The sequence below is a fragment of the Mus caroli genome, unplaced genomic scaffold (genome assembly GCF_978045245.1).
Source record: "Mus caroli unplaced genomic scaffold, Mus_caroli_1 scaffold_18, whole genome shotgun sequence".
Lineage (NCBI taxonomy): Eukaryota > Metazoa > Chordata > Mammalia > Rodentia > Muridae > Mus > Mus caroli.
In genome coordinates this window covers 47442876-47462402 of record NW_028227273.1, presented here as the reverse complement: position 1 = coordinate 47462402, position 19527 = coordinate 47442876, and the positions used below count along the sequence as shown (strand labels likewise).

At 49.4% G+C, this 19527-nt stretch overlaps 1 protein-coding gene across 1 annotated transcript in view; it reads left to right on the top strand.

The window, feature by feature from the left end:
• Positions 1-19527, top strand: part of Trerf1 (transcriptional regulating factor 1) — a 232506-nt gene that overhangs the window by 180869 nt on the left and 32110 nt on the right. The window contains exons 5-13 of the mRNA XM_029471314.2: positions 2326-4037; positions 5426-5472; positions 6555-6708; positions 8179-8505; positions 11966-12350; positions 13284-13350; positions 15199-15338; positions 15479-15582; positions 17520-17595. Of these exons, the coding sequence (XP_029327174.1) occupies positions 2601-4037; positions 5426-5472; positions 6555-6708; positions 8179-8505; positions 11966-12350; positions 13284-13350; positions 15199-15338; positions 15479-15582; positions 17520-17595 (2737 nt within the window). The 5' untranslated portion in view covers positions 2326-2600. The remainder of the gene's footprint in view (positions 1-2325; positions 4038-5425; positions 5473-6554; positions 6709-8178; positions 8506-11965; positions 12351-13283; positions 13351-15198; positions 15339-15478; positions 15583-17519; positions 17596-19527) is intronic.

Here is a 19527-nt window from a genome sequence, read left to right as displayed (position 1 = left end):
GGACCAGCCTTTCCCATCTATCCAGACATAAGCACAGAAAACCATTGTTCATACTCGATAGGAAGAACTCAGAGTTTTATCTAAAAAAAAAGGGAAATGTAGGAGCCGGAGAGAAGGTTGTGTGATCACGAACCCTTGCTGGACGTCCAGGGGACCCAGGTTCAGTTCCCAGCACCCACATCAGGTGGCTCAAAAGCACCTGTATGTCCTGCTCCAGGGGAGTCAGTGCTCCCTGACCTCAGTAGGCACTGCACACATACGATGCACATGAACTCACACTGCACACATACGATACACATGAACTTGTACTACACACATACGATGCACATGAACCCTCACTACACACACATATGCATAAATTTAAGAATTAGTAAGTAAATCTTTAAAACAAAACAAAACAGAAACCCTATTTGATGTTTAGTGTGTATGGTGCCCCATTGCCGTTGTGCTTGTGACCACTGAGCTATTCTGGTAAAAAATACACATTTGCTTAAAGCAAGATCACTCAGTTCTTCGATCTGCTTCTGAATTCTACACCAAAAAAACACATCGTGATCCATCACCCAAAATTTGCATCTGATTGCTTGTATTAGGACTTCCTTTTACATTTTATTTCTCTGTTATTGTATGAGTGTGTTTGAGAGTTGGTGTGTATGCCGTGGCATGGGTGTCAGGGTCGGAAGACAACTTTGTACAGCCGTAGGAACTCTTTGGGGGTTGTTTGTTTGTTTGTTAAGATTTATTTTATTTTTTTAAAGATTTATTTATTATTATATGTAAGTACATTGTAGCTGTCTTCAGATACACCAGAAGAGGGCATCATATCTCCTTACAGATGGTTGTGAGCCACCATGTGGTTGCTGGGATTTGAACTCAGGACCTTCTGAAGAGCAGTCAGTGCTCTTAACCACTGAGCCATCTCTCCAGCCCCCAAGATTTATTTTTGAGCAAGGCATGGTGGCTCATGCCTTTAACCCCAGCACTCAGGAGGCAGAGGCAGGTGGATTTCTGAGTTCGAGGCCAGCCTGGTCTACAGAGTGAGTTCCAGGACAGCCAGGGCTATACAGAGAAACCCTGTCTCGAGAAACCAAAAAAAAAAGATTTCTTTTTGGTCTGTGTGTTCATGTGTTCAAGTACCCTAAGAAGCTAGAAAAGGGCGTCGGATCCCCTAGAGAGAGAGTTACAGGAGGTTGTGATTGTCCCCACTTGGACACGGGGAAGTGAACTCAGGGCTTCTACAAGGACAGGAAGTGCTCTTCAATCACGGAGCCATCTCTCCAGCCGCATAGAACTTAATGAGAAAGGAATTAGAAACAAGAGGGCCAGTGAGATGCCTCAGCAGATAACAGGAGCTTGCTGTCAAACTCAATGAGCCAAGTTCAATCCCAAGAACCTACAGGGTGGGAGGAGTTAGCTGACTGCCACAAGCTGTCCTCTGACTTCCATGTGCACTGCGGCACACCAACACGTGAACACCTGCGTGAGTTTGTGCACACAGACATACACAATCAATCAACAAGCAAATGATGAATCCAGTTGGCATCTGCACTGGGACAGGTGAGAGAGAGGTTTGTTTACCTTCCTTTGTGTAAAAGAGGAAGCCAGATGGAAAGGGACCGTGTGCACCTCTCTCATCCCCCTGTTCTGGAAAAGTGCTTCTGGGGGTTCAGGAACCGGAACCTGGGAACTGTTACCTCTTAGAATCTGGAGTGCATGTGCTGTGCCTGCAAAGCCCTCCTGTGCTCCCAGAGAGTCACAGCCCAGTTTAAAAATGACAGAAGAACTGGAACGGAAGCAGGAAGGCTGGGAGGTGGCTCACTTGCTGCACAAACACGAGGACCTGAGTTCAAATCCCCAGCACACATATAAAAAGCTGGGTGTGCCTATCTGTGGCTATAACTCCAGCACTGTGGGTGGCCCAGAGAAGGGGAGCATGGGAGCTGGCTGGATACTTGTCTACCGTAAGGTTCATTGAGAGAGCCTGGAATAAGTGGGAATTGATTGTGCAGGATGCCAGGAGTCCTCCTCCGACCTGCACATGCTCACTTGCTCCCCTTCCAGGTAAGTATACACACAACACACACGATGGCACACCTGTGGAGGTCAGAGTACAGTGGTCAGGAGTCAGGTCTCTCCTTCCCCCATGTGGGTCCCTGGATTTGAACCGAGGTCTCCTGGCTCGGCAACCAGTGCCTTGATCTTCTGAACCATCGAACCAGCCCTCCCTGTAGCTATCTTTTATTAATGACCACAGTAATCATAATAATGGCTTGTCAGGAAATATTCAGGGAAATTCAATTTTGTCTCTTGCATCCTGTCTTCCAGGTGTGAAGGACTTTCCCCCACCACGGTGGTGTCTGGTCCGTACCTCCGCCCGGGTGAGGATGTAGGCACCTCGGCTCTGCTGATGACCAGTTCAAGCCAACAGGGACCCCTGTCTCCAGCCACCCTCACAGACATGTCAGCCGTGGAGTAGGGTGGACGCTTTCTCTCATCTTCTCAGGGTTTCAGGATTTTTTTTTCTTTCTTTTTTTCTTTTTTTTTTTCTTGGTTTTTGGTTTTTGTTTTGTGGCTGAACACTCATAAGCAAAGAGGACATCATGGGGGACCAGCAACTGTACAAGACCAATCACGTGGGCCACGGTGGTGAGAACCTCTTCTATCAACAGCCACCCCTTGGTGTCCACAGTGGGCTGGGCCACAGCTATGGGAATACAATCTCCGGGGCTGGGATGGACGCCCCGCAGGCCTCACCCATCTCGCCTCACTTCCCTCAAGATACTCGGGATGGTCTCGGCTTGCCTATTGGCTCCAAAAACCTTGGCCAGATGGATACCTCCAGGCAGGGAGGATGGGGAAGCCATGCAGGGCCTGGGAACCACGTCCAGCTTCGTAGCAACTTGGCCAACTCAAACATGATGTGGGGGGCGCCCACCCAGGTGGAGCCCGCTGATGGCTATCAATACACTTATTCCCAGGCCAGCGAGATCCGGACCCAGAAACTCACCAGTGGTGTTTTGCACAAGCTGGACTCTTTCACCCAGGTATTTGCCAACCAAAACCTGCGGATTCAGGTCAACAATATGGCCCAGGTGCTGCACACCCAATCAGCAGTGATGGATGGAGCCTCTGACAGTGCCCTCCGTCAACTGCTGTCTCAGAAGCCTGTGGAGCCCTCAGCATCAGCTATAGCTTCCCGCTACCAGCAGGTGCCCCAGCAGCCTCACCCTGGCTTCACGGGTGGACTGCCCAAACCAGCCCTTCCAGTCGGGCAGCACGCTCCCCAAGGGCACCTGTATTATGACTACCAGCAGCCCCTGGCCCAGATGTCCATGCAAGGAGGACAGCCACTGCAAGCCCCTCAGGTGCTGTCCGGCCATATGCAACAATTGCAGCAGCACCAGTATTACCCACAGCCGCCGCCTCAGCAGCAGCAAGCCGGACTGCAGCGGATCTCTGTGCAGGAGATGCAGCAGCAGCAGCAGCCGCCGCCGCAGCAAATTCGCCCCTCACCACCTCAGCAGCAGCAGCAGCTCCAGCTGCAGCAGCGGCAGAGTTCACTGCAGATACCTCAGTATTATCAGCCCCAACCCATGATGCAACACTTGCAAGAGCAGCAGCAGCCATCCATGCACCTGCAGCCACCCTCATACCACAGGGACCCTCATCAGTATACCCCGGAGCAGGCACACGCTGTCCAGCTGATCCAGCTGGGCTCTATGCCTCAGTATTACTATCAGGAGCCTCAACAGGCCTATAGCCACCCCCTCTACCCGCAGAGCCACCTGTCCCAGCACCAGCAGCGTGAAGACAGTCAGCTGAAGACATATTCTAGTGACAGACAGACCCCGGCTATTCTGAGCTCCCATGGGGACATGGGGCCTTCTGATACAGGAGTGGCGGATCCGGCCAGCTCAGAAATGACTCGGGTCACTAGTACTTTCCCTCACCAACCGCTCCTGTCCCCCAGTGGGGTCCACCTCAACAACATGGGGTCTCAGCAGCAGCAGCCGTCTCCCAGTGCGATGTGGCCCCAGGTATCTCAGAGTTTCTCCCCATATCCAGATGTGCGCCAGACTCAGCCAGGCAGGCAGTCTCTGTGGTGCCCAATTCTGCCTCCAACCTTTATCCTTTATGTTCTTTATACATTTCACAAAGGTTAACCTACATGTGCCAGGCGCTGTCTGTGACAGACACTTGGAATACAAAATCGATTTGGATTCAGGCTTTGGCCCTGGGGATTTGTCACCCTCACTAAAGAGATGGCCAGAATATTGTAGTATGTCTGAAACGGTTAATGTAATGATCAGGACCTAGGGTTACGGGCCGGAGGGTTGCTCAGTTCAATCATGGGATGCAGGGCAGAGCTTGGCACCCGGAACTCGGTTCAGGGTTAGGGTTAGGGTTAGGGGATTTGTCACCTTACTAAAGAGATGGCCAGAATATTGTAGTATGTCTGAAACGGTTAATGTAATGATCAGGACCTAGAGTCACGGGCTGGAGGGTTGGCTCAGTTCAATCATGGGATGCAGGGCAGAGCTTGGCAGCAGGAGCTCGAAATCCCAGCACTGGGGAGGCAGAGACCAAAGGATGGATGGATGGATGGATGGATGGATGGATGGATGGATGGATGGATGGATAGATGATAGATAGATAGATAGATAGATAGATAGATAGATAGATAGATAGATAGAAAAAATGTAATAAAAATGTTGATGTGGACAGTGCCTGGGAAACAGTAGCCAAGGCTAGCCTAACCTCTAGCCTTCACTCACATGCCCACGTGTGCATATAAAACCACATGCACTTGCACACATACAAACACAGACGCAGCATGTACAGTGTCTATGTCAGAGGCAAGAGGACCACAGAGTGGGGACATCTCATCCCCACTGAAACTCTGTCCTTGCAATGTCCCCAAGACACAGATTGTCCTATGACGTCTGCACAATCACTGTGCACATGGATGCTCCCCGCCCTGAACCCACACCACTTCTCCACGAGCCATACATGCAGCCACACCTACGAAGTTCTTGTTTGTTTAGCTTTGATGCTATCAGATCTCTTGGAATGATGCTATACCACTCACTTCCTGTCTGTCCTCTGTGGGGACGGACCCTGTTAGTGCAGACTTGATACAGACTTCTTAAGAAGGGTAGAAGGGGGTGCTTCCCAGTAGGATTGGGGCTGGCGTCATCTGAGTTCAGGGAGCAGTGGGAAGAAACCAGATGTGGAACAAAGGCATGAGTTGACATGTCAGGGTAATTGTGGGCAGAGAAAGTTCTGGAAGGGTAGATCATGGTGTTCGGACAACTTGAAATTCCTCACTTTAAAAATACATGTTTGTTTGTTTCTTTCTTTGTTCGTTTGTTTGTTTGTTCTCTCTTCTTGTTTTCTTCTGGTGCCCTGTTTGGCTCAAAATTAGATGCACTTACCTGATGGGAGAGCCCAGTCTGGATCCCCGGAATCAAGGTATGATCAAAGATTTGGAATATTTGGGAGGCTGGGGGGGGGGGTATCTTGGGTTGTTTAAAAAAACTTATTTCTAAATCCAAGGTCAGAATTTCAAGGAAAGTATAGGGAAAGCAGTTGTGGCTGCGTTTGAGCACTCGACCTGTGTGTTACACGGAGGAAAACACCAGTCAGGCAAGCATTGCTGTCGGGCGCCTGGCAACTGCAAGTCCTCGATGGTCCCCAGCTACCGCTGTTCTCATTTTAGAAACAAGAAAGCTGGGCTCAGAGGGCTGAAGGTACACAGAGCAAGGGGCAGTAAGGCTTGGCTGCTGTGTGCTCTGTTCTTTATCAGTTCAGGCACTGGGGCCTTAATGGGTGCCTTCTGTGTACCAGGCTTAGAGCTGAGCTTTGGCTGTGTCACAGTGGACGGTGCAGACTCACTTCCTTCTCTCAGGGCCATGGTGGGTGGGCGTTTAAAGCTGTGGATGAGAAAGCCCCAGTGCCTGCAGGTCTAGAAGGATGCAGGACGTGTCCTGTACGACACGATTCTAAGAAAGCCATTTCCTTTCTGCTGGAGAGATGGCCTAGCCTAGCCGTAAAGAGCATCTGCTAGTTTTGCTATAGACTGGAGTTGGGGTCCCAGCACCCACATGAGGTGGCTCATAGCCGCCTATAACTCCAGCTAAAGGGGACCTGGTGCCCTCTTCCTGTCTCCCCAGGTACCAAGCACACACACAATCCACATACAGACAAGCAACTGAAACACTATGACCTTAATTTGAACCCTGGGATCTATATAACAAAAAGAGAGAGCTGACTCCAAGTTTTCCTCTCATCCAACACACACACACAATTTTATATAAATAAATAAATAAATATAAAAATAAATTTAATTTTTTTAAAGAAAGCAAGCTTTTGCTCCCTCTGAGCCTCAATTTCTCCATCTGTACATTGGGCTTGGTTATCTGGCAGATAATGGAAGCCACAGACAGTGGTAGATTAGATAAACAAAATGGTTTCATCATAGGTTTGATGGCTTGTGATAAATTCTTGTTTCCCTGTCCTCACGTGTGTCCTTTCCATGTGGCCCTACCCTTCAGCAGCGGCCAAACCAAAGGAGTGTTTGGGGAACAGTTTGATGCCAAGAACAAGCTAACATGCTCCATCTGCCTGAAGGAGTTCAAAAGCCTGCCCGCCCTGAACGGCCACATGCGGTCCCACGGGGGAATGAGGGCATCCCCCAGCCTCAAACAGGTCAGCAGGAGCCCGCTCCGTCCTTTCCGGGCCATGTGCTGCTTGCTTTGCTTTGCTGCTGATGGAGTGAGACAGGGGGACGTGTGCCTTCTGTGAGCACCAGGAGAGGCACAGTCTCCCCTTCCCTGGCTTCTTAGACAAGTGTCGAAAGCGCAGTGCTAGAAATCTCTTTAGAGAATCCTATTCCAGAGAAAGGTGCTGAAAGGAACTATGTCACTGTGGGATCTATAACTATGTAAATGCCGAGTATATACACATGCGAGTGTAAAGTAGTTTTGAAATCTGAAGTATATGCAATGTACTCGAGACCATAACCACACGGGTCTCGGAGATCGGCATGTGATTCTCAAGCCTTTGACCAGAATTTTCCGTCCATCCATGCAGTGGTGATTGGCTGTAGGTAGGATCCAGTGACCCTGTAATACCCTCAGGATTATCCAGGTGGACAGTCATGTAAGAAACCATCTTTAGGTTTGGTTAAAACTCAGAATTGTCTGAAATTTTCTTTGACTATTGAATTTATGAGTCACTCTCCTGACTATTTCCTGGCTATGCCAGATAAAAGAGGAGTTTATCTTCACTTTTTAAAAAAAAAAATTATTTTATGTGCATTGGTGTTTTTGCCTGTATGCATGTCTACATGAGGGTGTCAAGTCACTTGTATGACACAGTTCTGAGTTACCATGTGGGTGCTGGGAATTGAGCTTGGATCCTCTGGAAGTGCAGCCTGTGCTTTTAACCATCTCTGCAGCCTGTCTTCACATTTTAAAAACAGAACGTTGGCAGGTGACTCATGGCTCATGCCTCTATAATCCCAGTGCTCGGGACCTAGAGACAGGGGGATCACTGCAAATTGAGACTAGCCTGGTTTACATGGCATGTTCAAGGCTAGCAAGACCCTTGTCTCAAAAAAAAAAAAAAAAAAACCCAGAACAGAAAAATGTATGTTTTCAGCCTGTTGTGGCATTATACACCTGTAAACCCAGCAGCACTCAGGAGGCTGAGGCAGGAGGATTCTGAGTTTGGGCTACCTTTTGAGAATCTGTCTCAAAGAAAGAAATATAGCCATAGCATATTTTGCATTTTCAATGGGGTTTCCTAACCTGAATAAAATTTAGGCTGAAATGATTGTTTCCATTAGACACAGAGTCAACTGAGACCCAAGAAATGGAAATCTACATAAAAAAAAATCACGTTTAGTTTTGACTGAATAGCAATCCCTTTCCTTTGCTTCAAAAAGCCACGAAAGCCACCAACTTCTTTTTCTAAAAAAAAAAAAAAATTTTTTTTTCATATGCAAGTGATATCTTAAATGTAGCTTAGGGACCCAGAGTTACAGGAAGGAAACCACCCAGCTGTGGTTTTCTGCTCCCCACCACTGATGTCCTGGAACCTCTGAGGAAAAGCAAGTCCATCAGCCTTGGGAGAGCTGCTTTCAGCCCAGGATCAAAGCCTTTATTGTCTATGTAGGAGGAAGGAGAGAAGGCCCCACCGCCTCAGCCTCAGCCTCAGCCCCAGCCTCAGCCGCCACTGCCACCTCCGCCTCCTCCGCCGCCGCCACCGCAGCTCCCTCCTGAGGCAGAGCGCCTCACGCCTATGGTCATGCCCGTGTCTGTCCCTGTCAAGCTAATCCCACCCAAGCCCAGCTCTCAGGGGTTCACCAACAGCGTCGCTGCCACCCCCACGGCCAGAGACAAGCCAGCCAGCTCGATGTCGGACGACGAGATGCCTGTGCTCGTGAGGATGACCCTCTCCTCCCCTCACTCCCCCCAAGGGGCTGCCCCCCGTGCGCCTGCTGTGAGTTGCTGCCCTGCCACACCTGCCTGGGGTGGGGACCATTGCTTTGCTTTCCTGGAGATGAGAACAGCTTTTCCAGAGTCGCTGGCCTCAGTGACTTGATGTAGTCTCCCTCTCGGGTTCTTCAAGCCTCCCTCGCCACTTGCAACCACGCCCAACCATTCCATCCTTGTTACTCCTCCAGGCTGATGGTCTCGATCCAGTTCTGAACTTTGATGTGTTCTCATCCCTAAATGTAAATGACAATCCATCTGGCAGCCATCAAATATAGCCTTACCAGTTACAAAGAATAGAAAAAGTATCTCAGCTGATAAACAGCCAAGTGCTGAGCTATGGCCCTGGATCTTCCCTAGAACCTGGGTCTCCCCATATTCAGCTGCCAAAGATGTAATCCTTGGACTGTCTGCCCCTCTGGAGAGTAGGCGAATCATCAGCTCAGATGATCTGCCTGGTTGGTAGCATCAGCGATTGTCACAGCCGTTTTAATCCCCAGGGTCTCGGACCCATTACAGTTCCCGCACTAAGCCCCATGAGAGCCAGACCCCTGCCAATCTCAGGAAAGCAAAGCGATTCATGTTTCTCAGTCCCTGTTAGATTCTCCTTGCCTTCATCACCCTCTCCTCTTCTCTCTGCCTCTTCTGCTCCCTACCCTGGGGAATTCATGACCTCCATGGTTGGCCATACCAGACCTGTCTCTTCCCACGGAGTAGTGTGTTGGGTCTTCTATGTCCCGACACAATGAGTGCATTCTGGGAGTCTAGGAGCCATAAGGGCAGGGCTGAAACATACACACACACACACCTTGCCTGAGGAAGTTGTGTGGTAGGTGTGAGAGGCTCTGCGTCTATCCTGGGACTACACACACCCATCTCATTCAAGACAGTGAGAAGAGGTGGGGCTAAGGAGAAACCTATTCCCTGGAGGTGGCAAGATGGAAAGACAGATGTCTTCTGCCAAAATGGCTCCTCTTACAAGTTTTCAGCTTTATTTTTTTAAAAAAATATTTATTTATTCTTATTTATATGAGTATACTGTACCTGTCTTCAGACACACCAGAAGAGTGTGCAACCCTCTTACAGATGGTTGTGAGCCACCATGTGGTTGCTGGGAATTGAACTCAGGACCTCTGGAAGAGCAGACAGTGCTCTTAACCACTGAGCCATCTCTCCAGCCCCCAGTTTTCAGCTTTATATTCACATGAAAGGTCTACTTTGAATTTTGGATCTTGGCTAGTGACATACAACTACACGATATAACCTTCTCTCCGGTGCTGAGCTATGGCATTAAGCCACTGATTCCAGTCAGCTACTAAATCAGGAGGAGAAAGACTACAGACTGTTTGCCCCGAGTTGCAGATGTAGGATGCTCTGTGGGTGAGGCATATCAACTGCATTTTAAACTTAATTGCTTTGCTTTGCTGCGGGTTATTCCGATTGTAGCTCCACCGTAAATCAGGGTGCACCTGTACACCAGGTGGGTGGGTCCAGCAAGCAAGGCAGTGCGGTGGTGTTTTTACTTAGGAAATCATTATGGGAGTTTTGAGTAGGCTAAGAAGGAAGGGATGACCTTGGTTTAATGCAGGGTAGAGAGACACCATCAGCTGACAAGCAGGCTGAAGTAGAAGCATGCTCAGGGAATGAGGCAAAAATGGGAATCAAGCTCTTGATGTAAAAACAAGTTTAAAATGCAGGAAAGAGCTTTAAACTCAAATCTCGGCTCTGGGATAAAGTCAACTTGAAATGTCCCTCTCAGAGTCTCCGATTTCCCCAGAGTGTTGGACTTACCAGTGGCCTTCTCCCTCCCCTGGGAGCAGGAACTTTATAAAATTCAGTGTTTTGGCTCTGCCCCCTAGAGTCCATAGTTTAAACACTTCAGATGTGACCCAAGTGTGCCAGTCTGGGTGGTGTGGGCCTCTGGTCCAGGTAGCTCAGAGAGCCTTGCCTGGGAGATAATAAAGCATTATTTAGAGGTAGAAGCCCCAGAAAGAGCCTAAAAAGGACTTTTGAACTCTGTGTTTGGGCTCCCTGGCAAAGTTGAGGTCACCAAGAACTCCATATTACTTAAGTGACCTCCTCAGTGACCCAGGGACAGGGGCTTAAAGGTTTCCAGATTTCCTCCGCAGTCAGGGGTGGAGATGGCAAAGACGCCTTTTCGAAACATTCTCCTCAGCAGCCTCTTGGCTCCTCGGGGGTCTCTTCTGGGCCTCGGCTGAGAATCGCCCCTACTTGAGGAAAGGAGGGAGGCTGGAGGGCACTGGTCTGCGGAGACCCACGTTAGTGCTCCCTCGAGAACCTCCACGGGGAAGCCGGGAGCCCCTTTCCGCCTCCTCTTTCATTTCTACCTCCCCAAGAGTCTCTCCTAGAGGCTGGGATGGCACCTCGGAAGCACCAGGGAGCTGAGGAAGTAGTAGATGGTGGGAGGGGAGAGGCAGAGCCCACACTACCGACGGGCAGGCCGGTGAGAGGGGCCCAAAGCTTAGGGGAGCTGGGGCAGGTCACATGGCCTGGAGGCAGCTGGTCATGTGACCATGGAAGTCTTTCCCATCACCCCTTGCTCCTGTCTTCACTCGCCACTCTGGCACTAGAGCTGCTGGGCACTGCAGCTGTGCCTGGGCACCTCAGAGCCTCTCCTCAGGTATCCCGGCTGGCTGTCACAACCAGCTCTCGGCTTTTCCGGGTTGATGCTGGTCCCCCCACCCAAGTCTGTTTCGTCTGGCTTTGGCATACCCTGCTTCTCTATTTGACGTGCATGTGTGGACTTACTAGTATACGTGTCTCCGTGTGGCAGGTCCCCCAGACGAGGCTGGGTTCCCCGCCATAACCTAAACTAGCGCTGCTGAGAGGAAGCAGGAGGAGATGGGGGTGCTACAGAGGAGCCTCAGAGGGGGCGTGACTGGGGAGCGTCACCAGCTCCATCTCCAGGAGAGCCCGTTAAAACCGCCTTGAGGATTGTGGGCCACTGTGCTCCGGCCTCAAGTAACCCTGTAGAGCCGTGGTGACAGCTCGGGGGAACCTGTGCTAGGCACGAACCTCTTCCTGCCCCCTCAGCCTTGGGCCTTGCATCCCCGAAGAGAGGATTCTGTCCCCTGCTTAGAACATGTGTGATCTATCCCTGCAGGAGCAGTGGGGGAACTAAAGAGCCACTCTGCTGGATTCCACTCAAGACAGATGGAAATGCAGTGATAAGCCAGAGTTTTAATTTATTACTTCTTGCGGACCCACCCTGCCCTTTTCTTAGACCTTCGGGATTTTCTTTGCTAACCAGCCCAAGGCCGATGTGGTGGGAGTGGGAGGGGACGAACAGAAGGGAGGCAGTCTCTTCCCCCACCCCCTTAGAATTTTCGGGATCCCTGACCAAATCTACGGAAAGGGGCCAAGGCAAGGATAGCAGTTCTGTACTTAGAAAGGGAACAATGACTGGGATGACCTAGTTTGAATCCCAACTGTTCCTCTCACTCTAGGAAATCCCCCGGAAACATCCACCCATCGCCGCCAAAGTTGAGGAGCCCCTCAAGACCCTACCAGAGAAGAAGAAGTTCCGGCACCGGCCTGAGCCCCTCTTCATCCCACCACCGCCTTCTTCCTATACTCCCAACCCCACCTCTTACTCGGGGGCCACCCTGTACCAGAGCCAGCTACGCTCCCCGCGAATCCTCGGGGACCACCTGCTCCTGGACCCCGCCCACGAACTGCCCCCCTACACGCCGCCACCCATGCTGAGCCCCGTGCGCCAGGGCTCAGGGCTCTTCAGCAATGTCCTCATCTCTGGCCACGGCCCTGGAGTGCACCCCCAGCTGCCCCTCACTCCCCTCACGCCCACGCCACGCGTGCTGCTGTGCCGTTCCAGTGAGTCGTCCCTTAACCCCTGGTGTCAACCTCTGTCGATTTGGATACTACCCTGAGTGGGTGGGGAGTCTCACTTTCTTCACCTGGCTAGTTTACCCCCACGAATTTCTGTGAAATACCCATTATGTGTACCACATACGATGCGAGGTGGTCTTAAAGACTCCGCATCATCGCATTTAGTAACCTGAGGGAAGCAGTGTGAGGAGAGAAGTGAGTCAGAGAGAGTGTCTTTGGGATAAAGAAAAAGGAAAATGTGCACACTAAGACTGCTTTGGATGGTCAAAAAAGATGCTTAAGATAAATATTTAGCCGTTATACACATGGCAGCTATTACTAGCAAGAGTAAATCTTAATATTTACTGTGCTTTAAAAAAAAAATCCATCATGAACCCTGTAGGCCATATGCGAGTGTAGCCCCAACTACTATAGAAACTGAGGCAGAAGGGATTTGTGGGGGTTGAGGGCCAGCCTGAGCAGCACAGGAAAACCCCATCTCCTCAGTAGATACTGAGGGGGCCAAAGGGAGATGAGAGATCTTTGTAGCTAGGTTTCTTTCTGGTTGCCTAGAAACCATGTAGCTTAGCCAACCAGCTTTAACTCACACTGAGAAATGGCTATCCTAAGGCCTGTAATCCCAAGCACTGGGGAGGCTGAGGCTTAAAGCTGGAGGATAGGATGTTCAAAACCAGATTGAGCTACACATCAAGACCCTGTCAATGGGCTGAAGGATAGGGAGAGAGAGAGAGAGAGACAGAAAGAAAAAGAACCTCATGAATCCATCTCATCTTCTGGAAATTGTTATGAATTGGGTAGGAGGAGAGCTTTGTTATTTTTGCTGCTTGACTAATCACTGACCAGCGAACTTCAATCTGTATTCATTTCTTGGGATGTCTTTTTCTTGTTGTCTGGTAAACTCTAGCGTTTGTGTTTCAGGCAGCATTGATGGCAGCAATGTGACAGTCACCCCAGGACCTGGAGAGCAGACTGTGGATGTTGAACCGTAAGCAATTACCAATTATTCTTCAGAGCATAAGCTTCAGATAAGAAAAAGTCTGGGGGCTTCTAGAAGGGCAGTCAGTATTTCTGTATTCAGTGGCCACTGACAGGGGAGAGTTGTGGAAACGTAGGATTGTGGCTTCCTTCCTACCATTTACTTATAGCTGCTAGTATTTCAGAGACTTGTGACTAAATGTGAAACCCTAGATTCAAACAGTCTAGCATCCCTACCTCCACAGGCCAGCTTCTAGACTCATCCACATTCATATCCCCAGGGGCATTGCGACCTCTCTCTCTTGAAGGTGCTTCACTAGAAGAGAATCCTTCTGAATGTTCTTTTTCCCATGTCCCCTCTGTGACTCTTGGCCAGTCTTCCAAATGGGCTTGTTGAGTATTTGAATCATTTCATGATCAGGGAGAGGTACAATATCCACACACACATTGGCAGTGTGACCTCCAGAGAACACCGGAAACCTCTGATGGGACCATGCCCTGCGTATTAGCCCTGCAGTGCCGCAACCATCTGTCTGATAACTGAGACAGAGTCTATCAAAGTAGATAGACTATCAAGTGATCTATCGTAGACTATATAGATCCCAACTGACTACCAGGTAGGCATCTGAGGTGGGTAGGAGTGGCTTGGCTTGCTATTTCATCCCATTACTTAGAATAGCACAAAAGTAGCACTTACAGAATTATTTATTTCTGGATCTTCCCGTTTAATATTTTCCTTCCATATTAATTTCGTCTAAGTATCCCAGCTAATGTTTGTGAGACATGAATAACTGAAAAACCACAGAAAGCTGTAGATAAAGAGACACTACTTTACTATGGAAGGGAGTGAAAAGAGGCCATGGGATGGAACTTTGTAGAGTTCAGAATCAAAAAGCTTGAGTTGTCACATTCTAGTTTTGATTTTTACTGAGTCGGTTTTTTGGGGGCCTTTGTTGGTACCTTGAAAGGGAATCATGGTTACAGCCTTGTTCAGACCCCAGGTCTTTGTGAGCGTAGATGGCGTAGATGGCATAGATGGCATACCCATGTAAACGTAGTCTGGAAGGGATACATACTTTACATTGGTGCCCACACCTAGCCCCCTCCCTTCATTCTATGGCTTGCTCTAGCCATGCCCTCTGCAACTCCTCTCTTGGAATTAGCTGTCCTTCCATCCCTGTTTCCTTAGCAAGGCTGAAAGCTGAGAAGTCAGACTGCTCGCTCCTCTTGCCCTTCCCCAGGTCCCCAACTGTAACAGACCTAACTTGAGCCCACCAATGATATAAATGACTCTGAGCCTTATTAATATTGTAAAGCTTGAGTCTTTTGCTGGGCAGTCTCCCGACTACTCTAACCCAGCTAACCCTGGCACTACATCCCACCACGTGGACAGGTCTATCTCTCTGCTCCACTCTCATCCAACCATTCGCCTCTGTGTCTCCTGGATGTGTCTCCTGTCTCATGTCTGATTCCTGACGGCTACTGGCCATCTGATCTTTATTATAGCCAATCAGATACAATTCCAAATTGTCTTAGGCAAATGAGGAAGAATGAATACTTACAAAATATGATACCAGTGATAGGACATAAAAATAACCAGACCAAGTCCTTGCCGGTATCGAGCCCTCTGCTGGTACAAAATTAACAATTGAATGTGCAGAGACATACCTTCCCACAGTGTACCTCAACACCAACATTAAAGCTGTTCTTACCAGTGAAAAGGGCCATGCCTGGACTCGGAGGGCCCTGCTCTGCCATTCTTCTAGCTGAAGAAACTGCTTCCCTGATGCTTGCAGTTCCTGACCGTTGCCCCTGGTCTAGGCTGTCACATTGAAGACCATACCGTTTTTCCTTTAAGACGCATCAACATTGGCTTAAGGTTCCAAGCAGAGATCCCAGAACTGCAAGACGTCTCCGCCCTGGCTCAGGACACACACAGGGCCACACTGGTATGGAAGCCGTGGCCTGAGCTGGAAAACCAGGCCCTCCAGCAGCAAGGTACTGGCGCTTAGGAGGAGCTGTGGGGGTGAGGCTGGCTTCTCTTAGATGTTCTCTAACAGGAACATCTGGCCCCGGAATGGGTGTGGGATTTTGTGACACTGAACATTTCTGATACAATGACTTCTTACTCTCAACAGTGGAGAATCTTCTGAATTTGTGTTGTTCCAGTGCGCTGCCAGGTGGAGGGACCAACTCGGAACTGGCTTTGCACTCTCTCTTTGAGGCCAAAGGTGACGTGATGGTAAGGAAGCTAGGAAAGGTAGGAACGGGGGCTTTGTGGACACATTAGCCCAAGGCGTGGGTCCAGACAGGAAGGCCTCCAGCAAAGAAAGCCCCACTTAGACCCCTGCTGGCATCTCTGTAACTAAATTATAATGAGGGGTACATGTGTTCTAGGAACTGAGAATTTCCCTCCATGCACCATGACCGAGGTGGAAGAAAAGCTTGAAGTAAACGAGAACTAGCCTCCAGGTCCTTCCCGCTCGCTGTGGAAATCAGACAAACCTGGATGCCTCCAGACCTCTTTTCTCTGTCATTAAGCGGCTCTGTTTTCCTACCTTTAACATAGTTCTGAACGTTGGGGACCTTCATTAGGGATACTCCAATGTCCCTAAACTAGAACCATGGGGCCGTCTTCCCAGAGTCAATGCTGACCATTTGTCTGGTCAGCCTTCACTTCTGGCCAGATAAGTCCATCACCAGCCTCAGTTTCCCTTCTATATAGAAGGGCATGGTTCTTCTAGTACTGAAATCAGGTTCCTGCTTTTAGATTTTTACAGAAATGCAAAAAAAAAAAAAAAAAAAAAAGAACAAATGTGCCAATACTTTACGTGTGATATAGAATGCTTGCCTTTGGGACCAGTGCCCTTCTGGAACCTTCAGCAACATACATAAATCACTGGGGTGTTGACTAAGGTGTTTGTGCTGAGTCAGCAGATGGTGGTGGGCCCCGGGATTCTGGATTTTCTTCTCTCTCCCTCTCTCTCTTTTTTTCCTTTATTTTTATTTTATGTGTATAAATGTTAATTGTGTGCAGTATCTGTGGAGCCAGAAGAGGGCATCAGATCCCCTGTAACTGGAGGTACAGGCTTGTAAGCCACCTTATGGGGCTGGGAATTGAACCTGAGTCCTCTGGAAGAACAGCCTATGCTTTAACCTCTGAGTCATCTCTCCAGCTCAGAGGTTCTGGGTTTCTAAGCAGCTCCTCAAAAGTTGCTGAGGCTTCTGACCTGTGGACTTAGAATAGCAAGATTTCTCTGCCTCCCTCAACCCAAACCCATCCACGCTCCTGCTGTCTTTTCTTTTAAAACCTAGGGGCAGGGGAGCTCTTCTTCCAAAAGATCCAGGTTTGATTCCCAGCAGCTGTGTGGCCGTTTCAAACTGGCTGTAACTCCAGTTCCAGGAGATCCGATGCTTTCTTCTGGGCTCCATGAGTGCCAGGCACACAGACATGCATACAGACATAGATTTTGTGCAGTGAACTTGTATTTGCAGTGCCGGGAGGGAGGCACACACAGGCAAATCCTTGGGTTTCATTGGTCAGATAGCCCTCGTCCGCTTGGTGAGCTCTAGGCCACTGAGAGACACTCTCTCCAAACACAAGGGGAACAGCACATGAAGATGAGTGACAGCTTGTCATCTGACCTCCGCATGCCCACATACTTGCACATGCACACACATACATGGACTCACTCTAACACAGACATGTATGCAAGACGGCTGCAGGAGGCAGATCTGAAGGGTGACACTGGGTGACAGTCCAGAAGGACAGCATGCGGTACACTTATTACTTAATACAGCTGTTTTTATCCAGCGATAAAGAGAGCTGTGATTGGCTATAAAGCAGTCACTGACCACCTGCTCTTTGACTCCAAACCCTGCCCCTGAGAATCTGCCTCCTTTCAAGAGACCCCACCCCGTCTCTCCGAAGGAGTACTCAATTCACAGCTGCCCTTTATATTTTCTGTGCTGTGACCAGCTAGCTTCAGGCATGATCTTGGGGCCGGCGGAGGAGGTGGGAGTTAAGATGTTGAATCCTGTTGGAGCCAAACTGGAAGGAAATTCCCATTAGCATCATCTGCCCCTGGGTTTCTTCCCCGTTCTGCTGCAGTGTTAGAACTGCTTTCCCATGAGACTCGCACATAGACTGACTTCTGCCTTTTTTCTCTGACCCCGCAGGCTACCCTGGAAATGCTGCTGCTGCGGAAGCCAGTCAGGTTAAAATGTCATCCTTTAGCAAATTACCACTACGCCGGTAGGTTGCCAGGATCCTCAGGCCCTGTCGCTTCCTAAGAGCGGGCACCTCACGTTTGGCTCTGTGTCATTTGTTTGAACAAGTAGATAACACTGGGTCTATTAGCCCAACACTACTAGGCACGTGTCAGTGTAAACACCTGCCCCTATGAATGTCCCAAGACCTGGGAGATGGCGCACGGTGGCTGCCCTCCTGGCAGTGGGACCTGTGCATCAGAGGGAAGAGCCACCAAGGCTACAACACTGAGCAGGCCACTCTTAGCAGCCCATGGCTTTGGAGGCAGTAAAGGTGGGCTCGGGTCTTCCTCAAGGCCCTAGGCTTTCTATAGACTTGAATTAGAAAAAAAAAAGAAGAGAAGGAAAGGAAAGGAAAGGAAAGGAAAGGAAAGGAAAGGAAAGGAAAGGAAAGGAAAGGAAAGGAAAGGAAAGGAAAGGAAAGGAAAGGGAAAGAAAAGGAAAGAAAGGAAGAAAAGGCTATTTCAATGCCAGGAGAAAGACTTCATGCGTGCGTGTGTTCAGGCTGTGTGTGTGTGTGTGTGTGTTGTAGTAGTCATAGTAGTAGAAAACAGCTTTAGATTTAAATGGAGTATGAAGGAAATAGGTAGAGGAGCCTGAGGACAGCAAATGAGGCCATGAATGGAGGTTCCACTAACTGGAAACCCATCCACTCTTTCTCCCCAGTCCTGCCTTGTTTGTCTGCTTCAGAATGGCTGGGTCTTCCGTTGCCCCTTGATTTTTTTTTTTTAAAGACTTACTTATTATATGTGAGTACACTGTAGCTGTCTTCAGACACTCCAGAAGAGGGCATCAGATCTTGTTATGAACGGTTGTGAGCCACCATGTGGTTGCTGGGATCCGAACTCAGGACCTTCGAAAGAGCAGTTAGTGCTCTTAACCACTGAGCCTTTTCTCCAGCCTGATTTTTTTTTTAAGATTTTATTTTTAATTTCGTCTACCTGTCTGCCTGTCTGTCTGTCTATCTGTCTGTCTGCCTGCCTGCCTGCCTGCTTGCCTGCCTGTGCGTGCTCAAGAGCACATTATTACATTGCCCACAGAAGCCAGAAGAGAGCGCCAGATGCATGAAAGCTGAACTTTGAAGGAAGTTTGGGTCACCTGTGAGGGATGCTCAAAGCCGGTCTCCTGTCCTTTGCAAGCTCAGTATCCACTGTAGACCACTGGGCTGTCTCTCCAGCCACTGCCCCTTGATATGTATCATTTGAGGGTTTCTTTGGTGCCTTGGGCAGACCTCCCCTAGGTAAATACTGAGTGTATGGTCTTGGGGACCCTTTAACATTCCTTCCAGTCCCTCACCAGACAACCAAACGCAGCCCAAATGTGAAGGTGTTTTTTACACATATTCCATTTGTCTCTCCCTCCATCCTGTGAGTTGGCTTGTGTCACCAAGTAGAAAACCCTCAAAGTTGTGTATGAAGAATACCCAAGGACACCTACCTGGGGGTCAGTTTCAGCTGACAGCAGTCACATGGAAGAGACAAGCCGGAAATGGACACTTAAGTTAAAGGCATCATGTAACCAGGGCCCAAGGAGCCAACTTCATCATCTCTCCCACTTGTGTGGGTCCAAAGATGTGGGAGCTCACGGATCTGACGTGCAAACAGTTTCATTGCTTCTTAATCCCCAGCATCAGATGCTGTTCCATTAAACCCTGGCAGGCCCTCCCAACTTCCTGGATCCTCTGCATCCAGGAGAGATCCCAAACTCCTCTGCATAGTGGACGGAGCTTCGTGTGGGCTGAAAGAAGCTTCCAGCCACTGGCTTAACCGCAGGTCACACTGCCTCAACAGAACCTCGGGGTTGGTTGTGGCCAGCAGTGAGCCTCTTCATCCAGGACACGATCCTCTCCAGTTGTTCCCAGTGTGGTAAACAAGAACTATGCTCTTTTTATGTGCATCATGACACAAAAGACCAGGAA